General features: G+C 39.5%; 1 protein-coding gene across 7 annotated transcripts in view; it reads left to right on the plus strand.

Moving 5' to 3' along the window:
• The window catches only part of NELL1 (neural EGFL like 1), a 271,852-nt gene that overhangs the window by 205,613 nt on the left and 51,141 nt on the right, over nt 1-15,098 (plus strand). For 4 of the 7 annotated variants that reach the window (XM_071808817.1, XM_065839269.2, XM_065839270.2 and 1 more), the window contains exon 15: nt 1,865-1,960. The exons of the other annotated variants lie outside the window; for them this stretch is intronic. In XM_071808817.1, coding sequence (XP_071664918.1) covers nt 1,865-1,960 — 96 coding nt within the window. The remainder of the gene's footprint in view (nt 1-1,864; nt 1,961-15,098) is intronic. 7 annotated transcript variants of the gene reach the window in all.

Consider the following 15,098-nt stretch of genomic DNA (forward strand, 5'->3'; position numbering starts at 1 on the left):
TTCCTGCACTGCAGGAATTATAGAGGGTTTGTAGAACCATCTGGGCAACAGCAGGGTAATTCCGACACTCTTTCTTGGGGTTTTCTTTTCTTGCATAAAAATATATGAATGAACCACCCCCCAAAAAGCCTGAGCAACAGAGACGAGCACAGTTAATCTGCCACAAATTCTAATTCTTTTGGTGTTGTGCAGAAATGTATTACTTCTTCACGGAAGTCTCTGCTTAGTCTCAGTTTCAAACCAGAAAAAAAATGGGATGGAGACTGTAACTTGTACCTTCTTTGAGAAGGCTGAGACTAGAAATGAGCAAAATGGGATGGAGACTTTAACTTGTATCTTCTTTGAGAAGGCTGAGACTAGAAATGAACAAACATTTTGCAAGAGCTACAGCAGGAATCTTTTGAGTCTCATCATGTTTTTCATATTGTCCCCAGCTGTATTCCATACTAGCACTTTCTGCTTTCTGAACAGTCATACTTTTCGACAAATATTTGTATGCAAAACTGTATTTATCGTATTTTTTCCCATACAGTAGAAATTGTCTGGTTTAAAAATAGATGTATTTCCGAAGTTTCCCATATGGAGTGTATGTATTGATTAGCATGAGGAATTACTGGGCAAGAACAGTGCTTCCTCCACACCACGGCCTTGTGCCAGTCACAGGACCACTTAATATGTTCTACTACCATCTCAAAAGCACTTCAGCATTTTTCTCCCAAGTTATCCTCCATAAAACAGTATGACATGCTACAAATTATATATTTAGAGTAAGGCAGATCTGTATATCAGTTCAATCAAGAGATAGGTTACATGCTTTTTTGCCTCTAAGTGGTTAACAATTGCAAAAGATTATTTTTAATGCTTAATGCTCTATTAACTTTATTTTTCTTTTTCGGGCATTGAAAAATAAATCTTAAACGTTTCTTCTGTTATCTAGCACTTTAAGCCTTTTCATAGCATTCGTAACGTCTCTTTGCCAACGCTCCATCTGTGATTTTAGCTCGCAGGAAGCACTTTGCAATTCTGTTATTAGCTTAGATGCAGAGAGCTGTTTAAATATTAATTGTGACTTCCCTCACAAGTGCCGCCAAACCCACTGAGTAGCTTGTGAAGTTCAATAAATAGGTAGGAGAGCATGGGGAGTATGGTGTGGGTCAGGCCTGCCCCTAGTCTTCGTAAAGATCTTGAGTTAACAGTGCAAAACAGATCATGTCCTGATGCTTGTCTCGCAAGAAAAGACATGAGATCCAGCATTTGTTTCAAATCCTAGTTATTGGATAACTGCACTTTTAAAGTAGTTTTGTATTGTTGTCAGGAATCACACTTGAGTAGAGGCATTATCTTGTGTGGCTGAGCCCTTCTCCTCTGTTTTCAGTTGAGTCTCACCCTATTTCATTTCTCGATTCCACAAAATGTGCTTTACACTTAAAAAACAGGAACACATGATATGTTCATAGAAAATTCAGTAACGTGTATTTGGTCAAAGTGAGAAACAAAGCAGTTAAGACCATCTGACCAACCTGTTTTCTCTGCATCACCTGAGCATTGTAATTGTAATACTCATATTAGGTATAATTGAAAGAAGATCAGTCCCATTAAAACCGTACATTCTATTTCTCCGTCTCTTTTCCTTCCAGATGGTTATTAATGTTTTATTGGTGAGGTGGTTTGCCTAAGGTGTAATCCAAGACTTTTCCTCATACCATTTGGGTTACTCCTCTTTGTGTTTGCAGGTGGACTGAATTTAAATATGTTGAATTCTGTTAATTGCTCAGAATTTAGATGTTTTTCTTATTCTCTTGCAAATGTATAATAAATATTTAAAAAAATTAAATAGTACCCCTGTATTCCTTTTATTTTTCAGCATTCTGTGAAGAGGGGTGCAGATATGGTGGAACTTGTGTAGCCCCTAACAAATGTGTCTGTCCTTCTGGGTTCACGGGAAGTCATTGCGAGAAAGGTAAAGCTTTCCCAAAACACACTTTCTTCTTCGGTAGTAAGAAATATGATATGCTGAATTAAGAAATAATTACTTTCCATTCATTCATTCTGCTTGATATTTTCTCTTCATTGAATATATGACTGTTCCATAGCCGCCTTTGCCTAACTGAAAGCTGGTCTTAAAATAAGCATGGACAGTTTTAGACAGTCAGGGATGTATTTGCTTTTGTTTCCAGCAGACCCTTAGTTAATTAGAGGGGATGGCAAATGAAAAATATTTACTCCACCTATTTGCTGTGGTGCAAGCTCAAGGTCACCTTCTGCTTCTTCTGAATCTGGTTTGCAAATTAGACTAGAATTTGGAAGATACAAGTTTTTCCACTTAAAGTTATTGAATTCTTAATATTTGATTTGTTTCTAAGTCACTGAGGCCACCAATTTTTCATAGAATCACAGCCTATTCAAACATATCTCACTAGTGATGATTCGTTTCTGCCTTTTCCCAGATATTTTTCTATTTCAAGATTTGCTTCTGACAGCCTCATGGGCTCAGCTTTCTGTTCATTTCACAAAGGTCTGTCTACCTTAAATGAGAAGACAGGGATCTTACAGAATTCCATGTAGGACTGTGGTTAGATTCATTATACAGCAGATTTGGGATTTTATTTTGCTTGGTATTTATTGAGGTTGTATTTCACTTAAATAACCCAATGAGAGAGTTTTCTGCATTGTGCGTTTGTGAATAAACCTTTTGCACTTGCCTTTGCTGGCGGAAATAAAGTTAATTGGTAACACAGGTTGCATGATGCTAGTGAGGATAAGATTAAAATGGATGAAGTTTTTTGAAGGAAGAAAAAAAAAGAAAACAAAGAAATAACTGTTAAAGGATATGTTAAATCACTGGAACCACTTGTTACCTAGAGATCGTTAAGTATTTGTGTGTAGCAGTGTCTGTTTAATACCTGGCAGTTCTATTTTAATACAAACCTAACCTAAGCGCACTTGTCAACAAATCTGCTTTGAGTAGCTTCTGAAAACTACTAGAGCTTTTTATGGATATACTTAAATCACTGCATACTAAAATCCCTTAGTTTCTAGTTGGCAGCATTGTTTCTAATTATTTGAGAACCAACTAGGGCATTAATATTTTCATATCATCTTGAATAAATTTCAGTACTGCATTTTTCTCGCCTATAGCCTTTGGGTTATTTGTTTTAAATAGAAAAAAGCTCCCAAGCCTCCTGACATTCAGCAGTAAGTACCAGCAATATACACGAGAAAGTAATACAAGGAGTTTCAGCCTCAGAGCCCCACCTGCTATAGCTCCCCAGCCTCTCATCCTTCCTGCTAGTTACCCTCCTCCATTTATAATTTTCTCATTCCTTTGTAAAACATGTATTGTTCAGGGGGAACTGTGCTTCCAGAGGAAGGCACGATACCAGAGGTGTGTTCTACCTGTCTGAAAATCTAATACTGTAAAACCAGTAGCTGCTTTGCCCCCCAGTGCCCCAGCTGCCCAGGAGCTTTGTGCTCAACTGCCCACATTGGGTTTCTTTCTCCTGAGAATGTTCAAACTGTCTTTTTTTTCCTTATAGCAGTAGAGGGACTTTCATAACTAGAACACAGAGTCTTGCAACTGTTGAAGTGATGGTTTAAAATTGATGAATGGGTGACATAACCATTGTTGACTCCTATGTTTTTCATGTCTTTTGTATTGTTTTGATCTAAAATATGAGTTAGCGCATGAAGTAAAGGAAAGATGGCAGGCATGGTAGTCTCAGTTTATCAAGAAATTTAGAGGTAGATGTCAGGAGGAGTTAGCTTCTGTGTATAAAATCTATATGACCTGAACCAGAAAGATGTTTATTTTTTCCTTTAAAGATGTATAGGATTTACCAGTATGCTACAAGTCAAACTAATGGTGGTAACTTTGAGAAATATGACGTGCAAACTGGCTTGAGAATGAAGCTTTGTGTATGAGAAGTTAGCACATTTTAGTTGTGTTAGAGGTTTGAAAACTTCAGATGTCATATACATATTTCAGTGACAAAGTGCATATCAGATGTGTGTGAGAACAACTTCAGCCTTCCAAATGTGCATGTCCTGGAAAAAATAAATATTGAGAGTAGAAGTGTGATGAAACACCTTTGAGGCAAAGCTTCCCTTGCCTTACCTGCTTACTCCTTTATGACAGAATGCTCTTAGGAAGGGAAAATACTTCCATTGTAGTCTCACTGCAGTTTGCTGCAGTGTTTTTAGAGGACATTTAAAATATTCAAAAACCATGATATTTTTTTTCCTTATCTGTAATGTTAGAAACAAGCACTTTGTTAAATTTAACATACAATGGCACTCCCTCCATCGTTACGACATAGACCGAAGCCAGTGAAATGGTGGGACATCACTTTAAATCAAAGCTTAAATGTTCCTGGTAAAATCTTCTCTGAAGCTCGTGGTGATCTGATGCATATCAGAAGTAAAATTATGTGTTTTGGTAATGTATTCTATTTGCCATGGTGCATTTAAAAATGTCCTTCAAACCAACAACACAGCAATTCATCATATATTATTTGTGAGCTGAAAGGACTCATCACTGACTAAAAACAGTATGACCCAAATTGTCTTCAACGTCATTTAAAGTGTAAAATGAACCAGTAATTAGAAATGTTGTTGAAAAGTGGGTGCATTTACTTCTGAACATGAATCATATGTAACTTATAATTTCTGACTGCCTGGTTGAAATGATGATATTGGATTAATTAAAAGTAGAGCAATATCTGAGAAGGGTAGGATTTACGTTGGTAGTTTACTCAGGTGAAATTAAAATACACATCTAAGGCTTATGTACAAATGCGTAATTCAACATACTGCTAAGAATTACCTCTTGCCGATTGCTTTGCCTGAGATGAGGAATCATCGTAACGGTTGAGGGGCTGCCTTTTCTTTTTGAAGGTGAACTACAAATTGATGTCCAGAGATATCAAGTAATTCCACCTTCCACCCTTTCTTTATAATGCTGTTTCTTTAAGCGTGTGCTCGATGCTTCTTACAGAACTGTTACTGTTTTCTACTTACAATCCGATTCTATCTTCTAATCAATTTTTTTGTTTGTTGGTTTTGTGTTTAGCTGGCCAGAGCCGAAATCAATGATCTCTGTGATCATTACCGTTTGTGATCATATTTAACACGGTTCCAATAACTGCTAGAATTTTTTCTTACATTAGAATTTTTGCTGATATAGCTGTATGGTTCCGGCACGTACATGCCCGGCGGCCGAGCTGGAGATATGCATCCTTAACTCGATGTTACGCTGTTGGCTCAAGCCCAGGTGCATCCTTGGCAGGGATCCTGTTAAAGGCTTCTGAGAGACTTTCTGGTGTGCAGAGAGGAATGCAAACGCTGTACTCTGTGAGCGTTGTTGGCAGCGTGGACTCAAATGCCCTAATTTTCCACCCAGTCATGTTTTCTCCATCTCGTGCTTTTGCAACACTAAAAGAAAATCCCATCATTTCTTGAGCTGCGTTTCCCTCTCTGCAGATGAGCAGATCAGTGGAGTTTTAATGCTGTTTTTTTTTTATACAGTGTTGGCCGTTATTGTGTGTTTGTGGACTTTTAGTCACTGTTGCCACTGAAGTGGTGAGGATGAGATGGGCAGGACAACCTGATATCAAAGGCAGGAGTAAAGAGATGATGGTCTAGGAATTGCAGGCGTTCCTTGAACGCCTGCCTGCATGTGGTGGAGTCCTGTATGTGTTCCTACAAAATTCACAACAGCTTCTCTACCGCTCCGGGATGGTGACCAGTGGTGGCAGAAATTTCACCTAAGGGAGTTAATCCCAGTATGAATTATAACTTTGGGCAATGAGCAGGAAACAGCAGAAGGCCTTGAAGTGATGGGTTTCCAACTAGGGGCAAGTCAAAGAAAGTACAGTATTTTTCCAAAAGCTGCAGAAGGGCTTTTGACAGTGGTGGGACATAACTTCCAAAAGGGATTCACAACACTTGCACCGCATTTTGCTCCCCTGGCTCCTGCGAGCAACCCTCTGAGCCTGGTACACAATGAATGGGGAATATGATTCTGGTAAATTAGAAGGACGTTGTGTAGGCTGGAGCTCAGACACCTAAATATTTTTGTGGTACCCGCATGTGTATTTAGAGTCTTTGTAAAGCACCAGAGAACAGTTTTCACACAGAATAATAGGTTGCTGTCAGAGTATTACCACCAGAAGCAAGGATAAGGCATGGCAGTGAAGCATCAGGATGTGATAATTACTGGGGTTATTCTCTGTGCTGTTGTGGACTGTGTGTGCAGAAGATTGGCTGATATTGGGGCGAGAGGTCATTTTTCAGTATGTACCATGGCTGAGAAATGGGCTTTGAATCCATATAATTACATTGTGAGTGGAAAAAAGATCAGCACTTTTAGTATTGCATAATAGTTACATATGGATTCTTCAGTGCAGTCATAGATTTCACAGGTGTGCAATAAAATGCTGCTGTGCTTTTTATCTTGAAGTTGGGTATGTCACGTATACGTCATGAAAATGAGGAAGAATTTAGCTGATTTGTTTCTTAATAATTGGCCTTATCTGGAGTAGTTGTCTAAGAAACCACATACTACTTTGTGTGCTTGTGTCTTAAATTGCTGCTTCTGGAATATATTGTCTTCTGCAGTCCTTTGGGTAAAATCCCCTACAGGCTGTATTCCTTTGAGCCCTGCAGATAGGGGGGAAAAAAAGTGAGAATTGTATTTCTGTGTGCTATTTCTTTGATTCCTGAGCTGGATCAGTCTTTAGGTGTGTAGCTATCACAGACATTTCACTTGAGAAACCGGGTTTAAAAAATAAGCAAGCAAAACCTAAAGCAAAGTGAAGAAAGAGATTTTTCAGTGAGTATGGTAAGCTAAATGTCAAAACTCCCTACCTTTCTCTGTCTCGGGTCTTTTGTAAAATACAAAGCTAGGTTTATTTTGGGAAACAAACCAGCTGTGCAGCTGTGGGCAGAAGGCTTTGCATGAGATTCTTTCTTAAGCCGCTCATTTCAAGGTGAGGCAAAGCCAGAATAGTGTGAGATAGGAGGGGTGAAGTGAATGATGCTTAGCTTATTACAGAAAATGATGGTTGTGGTTGATACGGCACTCCTGGGGGTGTGACAGATCCAGAGAAGGCAGATGCTCCAGGTGGCCGAGGTTACCCCGCTCCATTTGCTGCCAAGCTGTTTACTGCATTTGCCCCACTGGTCCTTACCGCAAAGTGGCAAGGGGTGATATCTTAATGTGATAGAAGAAACAAAGCTGTCATTTGTAAAGATATCAGGGAATAGATCAAAGAATATCTACTAGAAAAATCTGATTAAGACGGTCTCTGAGGATCAAGGGGACATCTGTCTGCAAATCAACAAATAACTCTCTGTGGCAGAAAAAGTTATTCTATCTCACAACGCCCAGCCAAAGAAAAGAGAAATCTCCCAGACCAAGAACTCCATTTATCCCCCCAGCTGAGCAGAGCATGAGGAGAGTGGACTCATTTTTGTAGTGCTTACACTGCCTTATACACGGTAAAACTTTATTTTTAAAAGCTAGAAAAAACACTGAACAGACACTTTTTTTTTAAAGGTATATTTTTATGTTGATGCATAGTTTGTTTGTTATGTTCAGGTGTCTGAATCTATATATTTTTGTTTGTTTGCAATGAAAGGAATATCTGGTATATTAATCTTTTATGTTAGCTGAGATGATATCTTGACATTCCAGGTAACAAATGGTTCTAATATTCTAATGTTTTATTATTTGTATCACTTGTGGTTATAAAATATTTCTTTTATAGTTTTCTGACTTCATGAAGGACATAGTTGTTTGGGGTTTTTTAAGCCATAATTTTTTTTTGCCCTTTGGTCCCTAGAGCTTGCACTTAGAAATGGGGTAGTATTGTATTGCTTGTCCTGGCTGGGATTATGCTTGCTATTCTAGGCTCCTTCAGTTTGAATTTCTCCACTCATATTCCATTTTCTCACCCTGACCAATGTCTACATGCCAGCTGGACACATCGGGTGTTACTGAACAATGCAGTTTTACCTGTATAAGAGAAAGACAAGATTTAGCTAGTTGCCATTTGATTTGCATTTAGATTCATACAAAACAATGTAATCAAGAGGTAGTTTCTGTTGATCAAACTTTATAGTGCACACAAGATCCAAACCTGGATTCTAAAATCTTTGTTCTATCGCCTTAAATGTTAAGAAAAATACCTTTAGATAGTGCCTTGGAATGCCATCTTTCTTTGTCTTCCGGTTTCTGTTCTGGATGTTCTTGGATTGATATCTTTTCAAGACCCGTGGTAGAACTTAGTATAGAGCTTACAAAAATAGCTGCAATGTTTTATTATTCCTTAGTTATCCTACCAGTGAACTGAAAATACATGTGGTATTTAAAGAAATTAATGGATGGGATTTCATGAAGTGTCAGTGGCTTTGAATCTTCCTTTTCTTATGGAGCAATAGATTTGACCCCTTGATGGTAAGTGCTTTGAAAGGGAAGGAAAAGAGTGGGAAACTGAGAAGGAGATGGATGGCTCACCTAGACCTCCAGTGACACAGGAGGAGAAACTCCGAACAAAATTATGTCATCTCCTTTAGATTCAGGTACCTTGCCAAAGTGTTGGATAGTAACCTGTGTTCAATCTGTTGAAAAGCTGTTAGCAATTGTCTTGAAATTAGAGATGAATGGTCTTTGTGGCAGTATAGAGAGAGCTGACTGAATTTATGTTAAAATTTAACTTTTTGATGTGGTAAGGATTAATAAACATGGCTCTTTAGTGCATCAGAATTTAGTGATTGAGTTCTACACGAGAAACATCCTCTACCACAATTAAGTTGAATTTTCAAAAGACCCTTCACAGACCAAGGCTTCATAAACTATGAGAAGTTTAGGAAAATGCAGGAGTATGAGAGTGCTGTTCAGATGAATGCTTCCATGAACTGTGCCGGTTGATGTGTCTCTGCAAGCGTCCTTCCCCCCAACATGTTCTGGGAGCCACATGTGTCCCCATTGCCATGTTACAAGCTGTATGTGGCAGCCAGTGGAGCCAGCCAGCCCTTGTCTGGCTTGCAGGAGCTTCCCGAGCCAAGTGAAAAGGGATTTAGAGTGAGAGTCCTGGTGTTTCCGTGGGACTGGGCTGGCTGCACACCCTGCTCCATAGGGAGCCACTTGGCAAAGACAACCCCCCTTGAGTTGTGCCTTGTGGTGCTTTGGGTGCTATCATGCACTTGGGCACCTTCTACCTTTGTGAAGAAGTTCTCTTTTGGCGCTAGAGGGATGCAAGTCAGAAAGATGCGGTGCATTTCCTCGGGTTGAATGTAACTATCGAAATAGAATAATTTTGATTGGAAGAGACCCTTAAGATTATCGAGTCCAACCATAACCTAAATCTAGTACTAAACCATGTCCCTAAGAACCTCATCTGTGTGTCTTTTAGACACCTCCAGGGATGGTGACTCCACCACTTCCCTGGGCAGCCTGTTCCAGTGCTTCACAACCATAAAGGAATTTTTCCGGATATCCGGTCTGAACATCCCCTGGTGCAACTTAAGGCCATTTCCTCTCGTTCGATCGCTTGTCACTTGGGAGAAGAGACCAACCCCCTCCACGCTCCAAGCTCCTTTCAGGCAGTTCAGAGATCAGAAGGTCTCCCCTCAGCTCCTGTTCTCCAGCTGAACCCCCAGGTCTCTCAGCCGCTCCCATCACACTTGTGCTCCAGCCCCTCGCCAGCTCCGTTCCCTTCTCTGAACTCCCTCCAGCACCTCGAGGGCTTTCTTGGCATGAGGGATAGGGGCATGCTTGTATAGTTGGTTTCAATAACGTGCCTGGGAGATGCAGACACTATTCACGGGCAAAAAGGAGGTGTCTGTGTTTCTTGGGTGAGATAAAAGCATGCTGTGAGGAATATAAGCTGTTCTAGCTAAACAGGTAAAAATTGTCAGGGCCTCTCTTTGCCCTCTATTTGGCACCTGGAAATTACTAGGAGAAAGGGAGGTTGTTTTGTTCCTGTTTCTTTGTTTCGGCTCCAGCTACACACAGTGTTAGATGTTTATTCATCCATAAGTTCTAATTATGTACTACAGGAGGAACATCATGTTTAGAAAAATATGGGTAAATAAGCAGTAACAAACTCCTAAGCTCTAAATATAAAACCCATGTATTCCCTCTGAACTTCCTACAGTCCTCAGCCTCCGTAGCCAAAGTTTGTGCAAAACCTTTGCTCAAACTGAATTTGTTCTTTGCTGGAGACCATGATGCTTTGGCCTTTTCTGGAAGTGCTCAGTCCCTGACTAAGTGTTCATCCAGTTTAGCACCAGGAACATCTCCCACACCTTCTGTGCATTCATATCTATTCAGTATCCTCTTGGATTCTGAGAACCAGGCAGTGAAATTTAAATTTGTTTCAAGTGGCAGAATCACCGCTTGCATTATATTAAGGAGAGAACTACGAAGCACTCAAAAGTGTCAGCAAATATTTATATTGGAGCAACGAGATATACTCATATGGTAATGAAATTTCCACTTTGCAGCTAAGAAGTTTGCTTATATGAAGCATTTATTGTACAGACAAGACAGTTGCTTCAAAATACCTACTTCATGATGGTTTAACTACAAACCTTGTCTCTCATTTTACTATGGTTAATTAAAAAATCCCAACAAGTCTGCTTTGAGTACAGCGCAGTAACACTAATTTTATTGCCTGGTTTGTTGGGACATTCTGACCACCTTTTTAGGTTCTTCTGAGCAGATGCCTATGTCAGTGAAAAAGGAGAAATATCAGAATAGATAGTGGACTAACTAAATGTTAAATAAAAACTACCTCAGTCTGTCCAACTACATTTATTTAGGGGACATTACTGAGTGTAGTAAGCTCTTTGCCACCCTTCTTCTTCTTATTAATGGCCCGCTCTGGGCTGGAGACTCAACAATGAATATTTGCTGATAACCTAGAAATATAACTTGAGATTTTCAGAGCAGGTGTGGAGAGGAACTTACATTTTTTTAAGTCAGAAATGTTCTTGGTTTCAGTGGGAATTTCAGCTGAGTGGAAGCTCTAGGATCTGGTGGAATTGAATTAGGTGAAGTGAAAAATAAATGGCTCTAGTGTGAAATAAAAAAGCATTTAGAGTGGGGTTTTTATGTGGAACCAAATGCGTTAGTTCCAGTTACCAGTGATAAATATGCCATCTTTAACTCATTGACCTGTGGTACGAATCTAACTAGCTAATCTGGGAGTAAGAGCAGATTCAAACTGGGCACAGAATTCAGTCTCTTTAGAAAAATTGTACAATTTGGAGAATTTTACTATCTAGAGCCACATTTCTGCTGAAGCTTAATACAGTGAATTATCACACATTTAATGAGTGATCTCATTGAAGTTATTGTAGTGAGAGGTGTCTTGGTCATCCCAACTAGCATCAGAAAGCAATTATTTTTTTTGAGAATGAAGCAAAACAACAAGCTGAAGTTATAGAGGTTATCATGTATTTAATTCTGACAAAAAGTTGGTTTTCCTGCATTTTTCTTTTTTCGATTTAAGATCTTTTCCACTGAAAAGCTATGGCATGAGAAGAATGCTTTAAACTGTGATGCAACAGGAAAAAACTAAGTGCATCCAGCAAGATCTTTGCCCATGTTGATAGGAATTCATCACCAGAAAAACAATAGCCACCTTCAGTTGCTTTCATTGAGCTGACAGTCGGAGGAAGAGATCGTGTCCCCATTCATATAATCCTTGGAAGGTGAATAAAATGGCATAAATCACTCCCTTATGTGACTTATGTAGATTGCAGCTTATGTACAATGAGGATAAGTAATCCAATTATTCTGCTTTAGGAGTCAGGGTGAAAATGTGAGTTAAACCCTTATTGAAGGAAGTGTCATCCTTTCTTTATTAGCTGAGGTAGCCTTTGTAACATCTACAATTTTCGTTTAATGTCAGTCCTTTTCATTATCTGTTTTTGTAAGACTAACACCCGTGCTTTTCAACAGTTTGCTCCAGGAAGATAGCAGAATTAGGTTGTTTTTATACAACACTACGGCGAAGAAGAGCCCACAACAGGAGGAGGTTGCTCTTTGCAAATCTGCTGAATTAAAAATCAGTGCGGGGACCCAAGAAAACAAGTCTGTCTTTAGGATTGTACTTATGTGTACTTAGGGAGAAGAAAGGAAACATGATGTTTTGCTGATATGGAACCTTACACACTTTCTTTTCCCCTTCCGAGGCTTTTTCTGTATTGGGTGAGACATTTTTGTTGTCGGTAGTCTGTTTGATAGCGATGTGTCTGTTCTGCTACAGAAAGTACATGGTGCCCCCGAAAACTCCCCTTCACTGTTGACTTCTTTCTGGATAATTCAGCATATCATGCCTGGTGAAATAACAAAAAAATCAATAGAGCTATACCCGTTGGGTGTGAAAAAGGTCTATGAATCCATCTCCTGCAAAGTGTGGTATTAAAGCCTACTCCAGATTCAGAGCTCACTAACTGTGCAGATTCCTCTTGCTTTTGTTAGGCTTTTGTTCGTGCCTGTAGTCCCCAGAGAAAGAATGTGCAAGATGTTAAAATAATACTGTGCTTACTCTAAGGTACATATGAAGCATGAAAGTAACTTGGATTATTCTGGATGAATGTTTTCTTTGCTACTTCCATTATGATTGAAGTAGCTTTAAAATAACAGTTATACTCAACCTCAAGGAACTATGTGGCAAAGTTATTTTCAAACTTTTTATAATGTTATGATAAAAATCTCTTCAGTCCTTCACATTTGCAGAAATAGAGTTCTTCCTAAATACATCAATCATTTCTTTTGCTCTTAAAAAAAGAATATCTGATTTAGCAACACAGGCAGTTCAATAGCTGGAGTTTTCTATTACTTAAGCTGCGTAACATCTGAATTACTTCTTTCAACATGTAATATCTACTAAGTAAATCGGTAATTTCAGAGGCAAACATAAATGGTGGAGTTTTATTTGAAAGAGTGAAGTCCCCTTTCTTATTCAATTTATGTATTTATTTATTTATTTATCCTGAAGAGCCGTTCTCTGTAGCTGGCAATCTCATCTTTGGAACAGTTTTCATTTATCTTTTGAATGAGACATGGAATGAAAGCCCTGAGCACTTCTGGTCATTAAAGATCCGGTTGAACCTGTATCCTATTACAAATCGGATAATTACATTCCCCCTTCTTTTGGTTATGTCAGTCAGAGAAATTTCTCATTTGAAATAGCCGTCTGGTTAGCAAGGAGTGGCACCCATGCTGTAACTTCATAGATAGCTCCATTGCTGTGATAGGTTGCAGATCCTTACACTTTTGATGGTAATTACACAGTATTAAATGTGAATGACTCTTTGATGGAGTACGAGCACATAGGTGTGTGAGGGTGAGCTCAACTCATCCACTGTCCTCATTGCACTGTCTTGGAAGCAGTGACATCTCTAATCAGGATGGCACAGTTCACCAGGGCCAGTTCTAGGTTCTTGCACACCTACCATGTCTTCTTCTTGTAAGCTGGTAGGCAGTGGGGCTCTTTGAGCTGAGAAGAGTGAAGGGCCACTGAAATTCTGCTTAGGATCCTGTGCATCACCCTCACACGTGCTGCAGCCACCCAGCTTCTTCATAATAGCCAACTGGTTTACTGCCAGCTTGGGCTCTAGGTACTCCTTGGGTTAGGAGAGATTAAATAGATTGTTCTCATTTCCAAGACAGTATTTTCACAAGTAGCCAGGATGGGTCTTTCCCTCCTTAGGGCAAAGAGGCTGGTGAGGGGTCTGGAGCATAAGTCTGATGAGGAGTGGATTGAGGGAACTGGAGTGTTCAGCCTGGAGAAAAGAAGATTGAAGGGAGACCTCCTCGCTCTCTACACCTACCTGAAAGGATGTTGTAGCATGGAGGCGGTTGGTCTCTTCTCCCTAGTAACAAGCAATAGGACAAGAGGAAATGGCCTCAAGTTGTGCCAGGGGAGGTTTAGATTGGATATTAGGGAAAATTTCTTCCCAGAAAAGGTTGTGGGGCATTGGAACAGGCTGCCCAGGGCAGTGGTGGAGTCACCATCCCTGGAGGTGTTTAAAAGATGCGTAGATGAGGCTCTTAGGGACATGGTTTAGTGCTAGAGTTAGGTTATGATTGGACTCAATCTTAAGGGTCTCTTCCAATCAAGATGATTCTATGATTCCTTTTGCAGTTAAGCCACTGACCTTGAAATCCAATGAAAGTTTTCAGGCTCAGAAGTCAAATAGCTTTGTAGCCACGAGAAGGTTGGTTCTTCTCTTGAGTGTTACCAAAACAGTGAAACTGGTCTGCTGTTGATCAGTCAGAAGGTATGGCCAGTACACGTATTTTACTTGCTAACATGACCACTTCTGAAGACTGAATTCCAATGAAGAGGTGTTTCATGAAGATCTCCTTGGTTTCCGTTTGATGCTTTGGAGCACAGGTGGTACTATAGTGTGGGAGAGATGTTTAGTTATCAGTAATGATTTATTTAAGGAAAAAAAAATGATTCTGGTAATTCTTTGTGATTATATTTCCTAGAAAGAAACTGAGTGGTTTCTCTGGTTTTGTTTCACTTGGTGGGTTTTGTTTATTTGTTTCTTTTGTTTTCTCTTTACCATAGATCGAGTAAAGAATGTTCCATGAGCTGTGTTAGCCCCTGCAGAAAGTAAGTTTAGTGGTATGACAGGACAGTTTCTTTTTTCTGCCAAATTCTCATTGTGTCAGCCCTAGCTCTGGAAAGCTATCAGTCTGCCCAAAATGAATTAAAATTGGGGAAAAAAACTCTCTGCGTACCACAAGGGATTTTTGTTTCACCTCGTTACAACCCAGGCAGATTGTGAATGCTACAGTTAATGGAAGCTGCTTTTTGGGATGGCGCTTTCAAAGCCTCTCTTTCTGTCCCCACCTGTAATTATTTTATTTCTTACCCTTGGGATGTCTAACACAGAATTTTTCAATTCTTTCTGTTAACTGCACAGAGAAAGTAGAGATTCATACCTCAGAAATTTTCTTCCATTTTCTCATCTGAAATCTTGTTTCTCCTCCAACTTTTATAGAGTTCAGAGCTGATGCAGTTTGTGAGATGTGTGTGCTGATAGCAACAACTGCTCCCTCAGCAGTCCCATTA

This window comes from Patagioenas fasciata, chromosome 5 (genome assembly GCF_037038585.1).
Source record: "Patagioenas fasciata isolate bPatFas1 chromosome 5, bPatFas1.hap1, whole genome shotgun sequence".
NCBI classification, from domain to species: Eukaryota; Metazoa; Chordata; class Aves; order Columbiformes; family Columbidae; genus Patagioenas; species Patagioenas fasciata.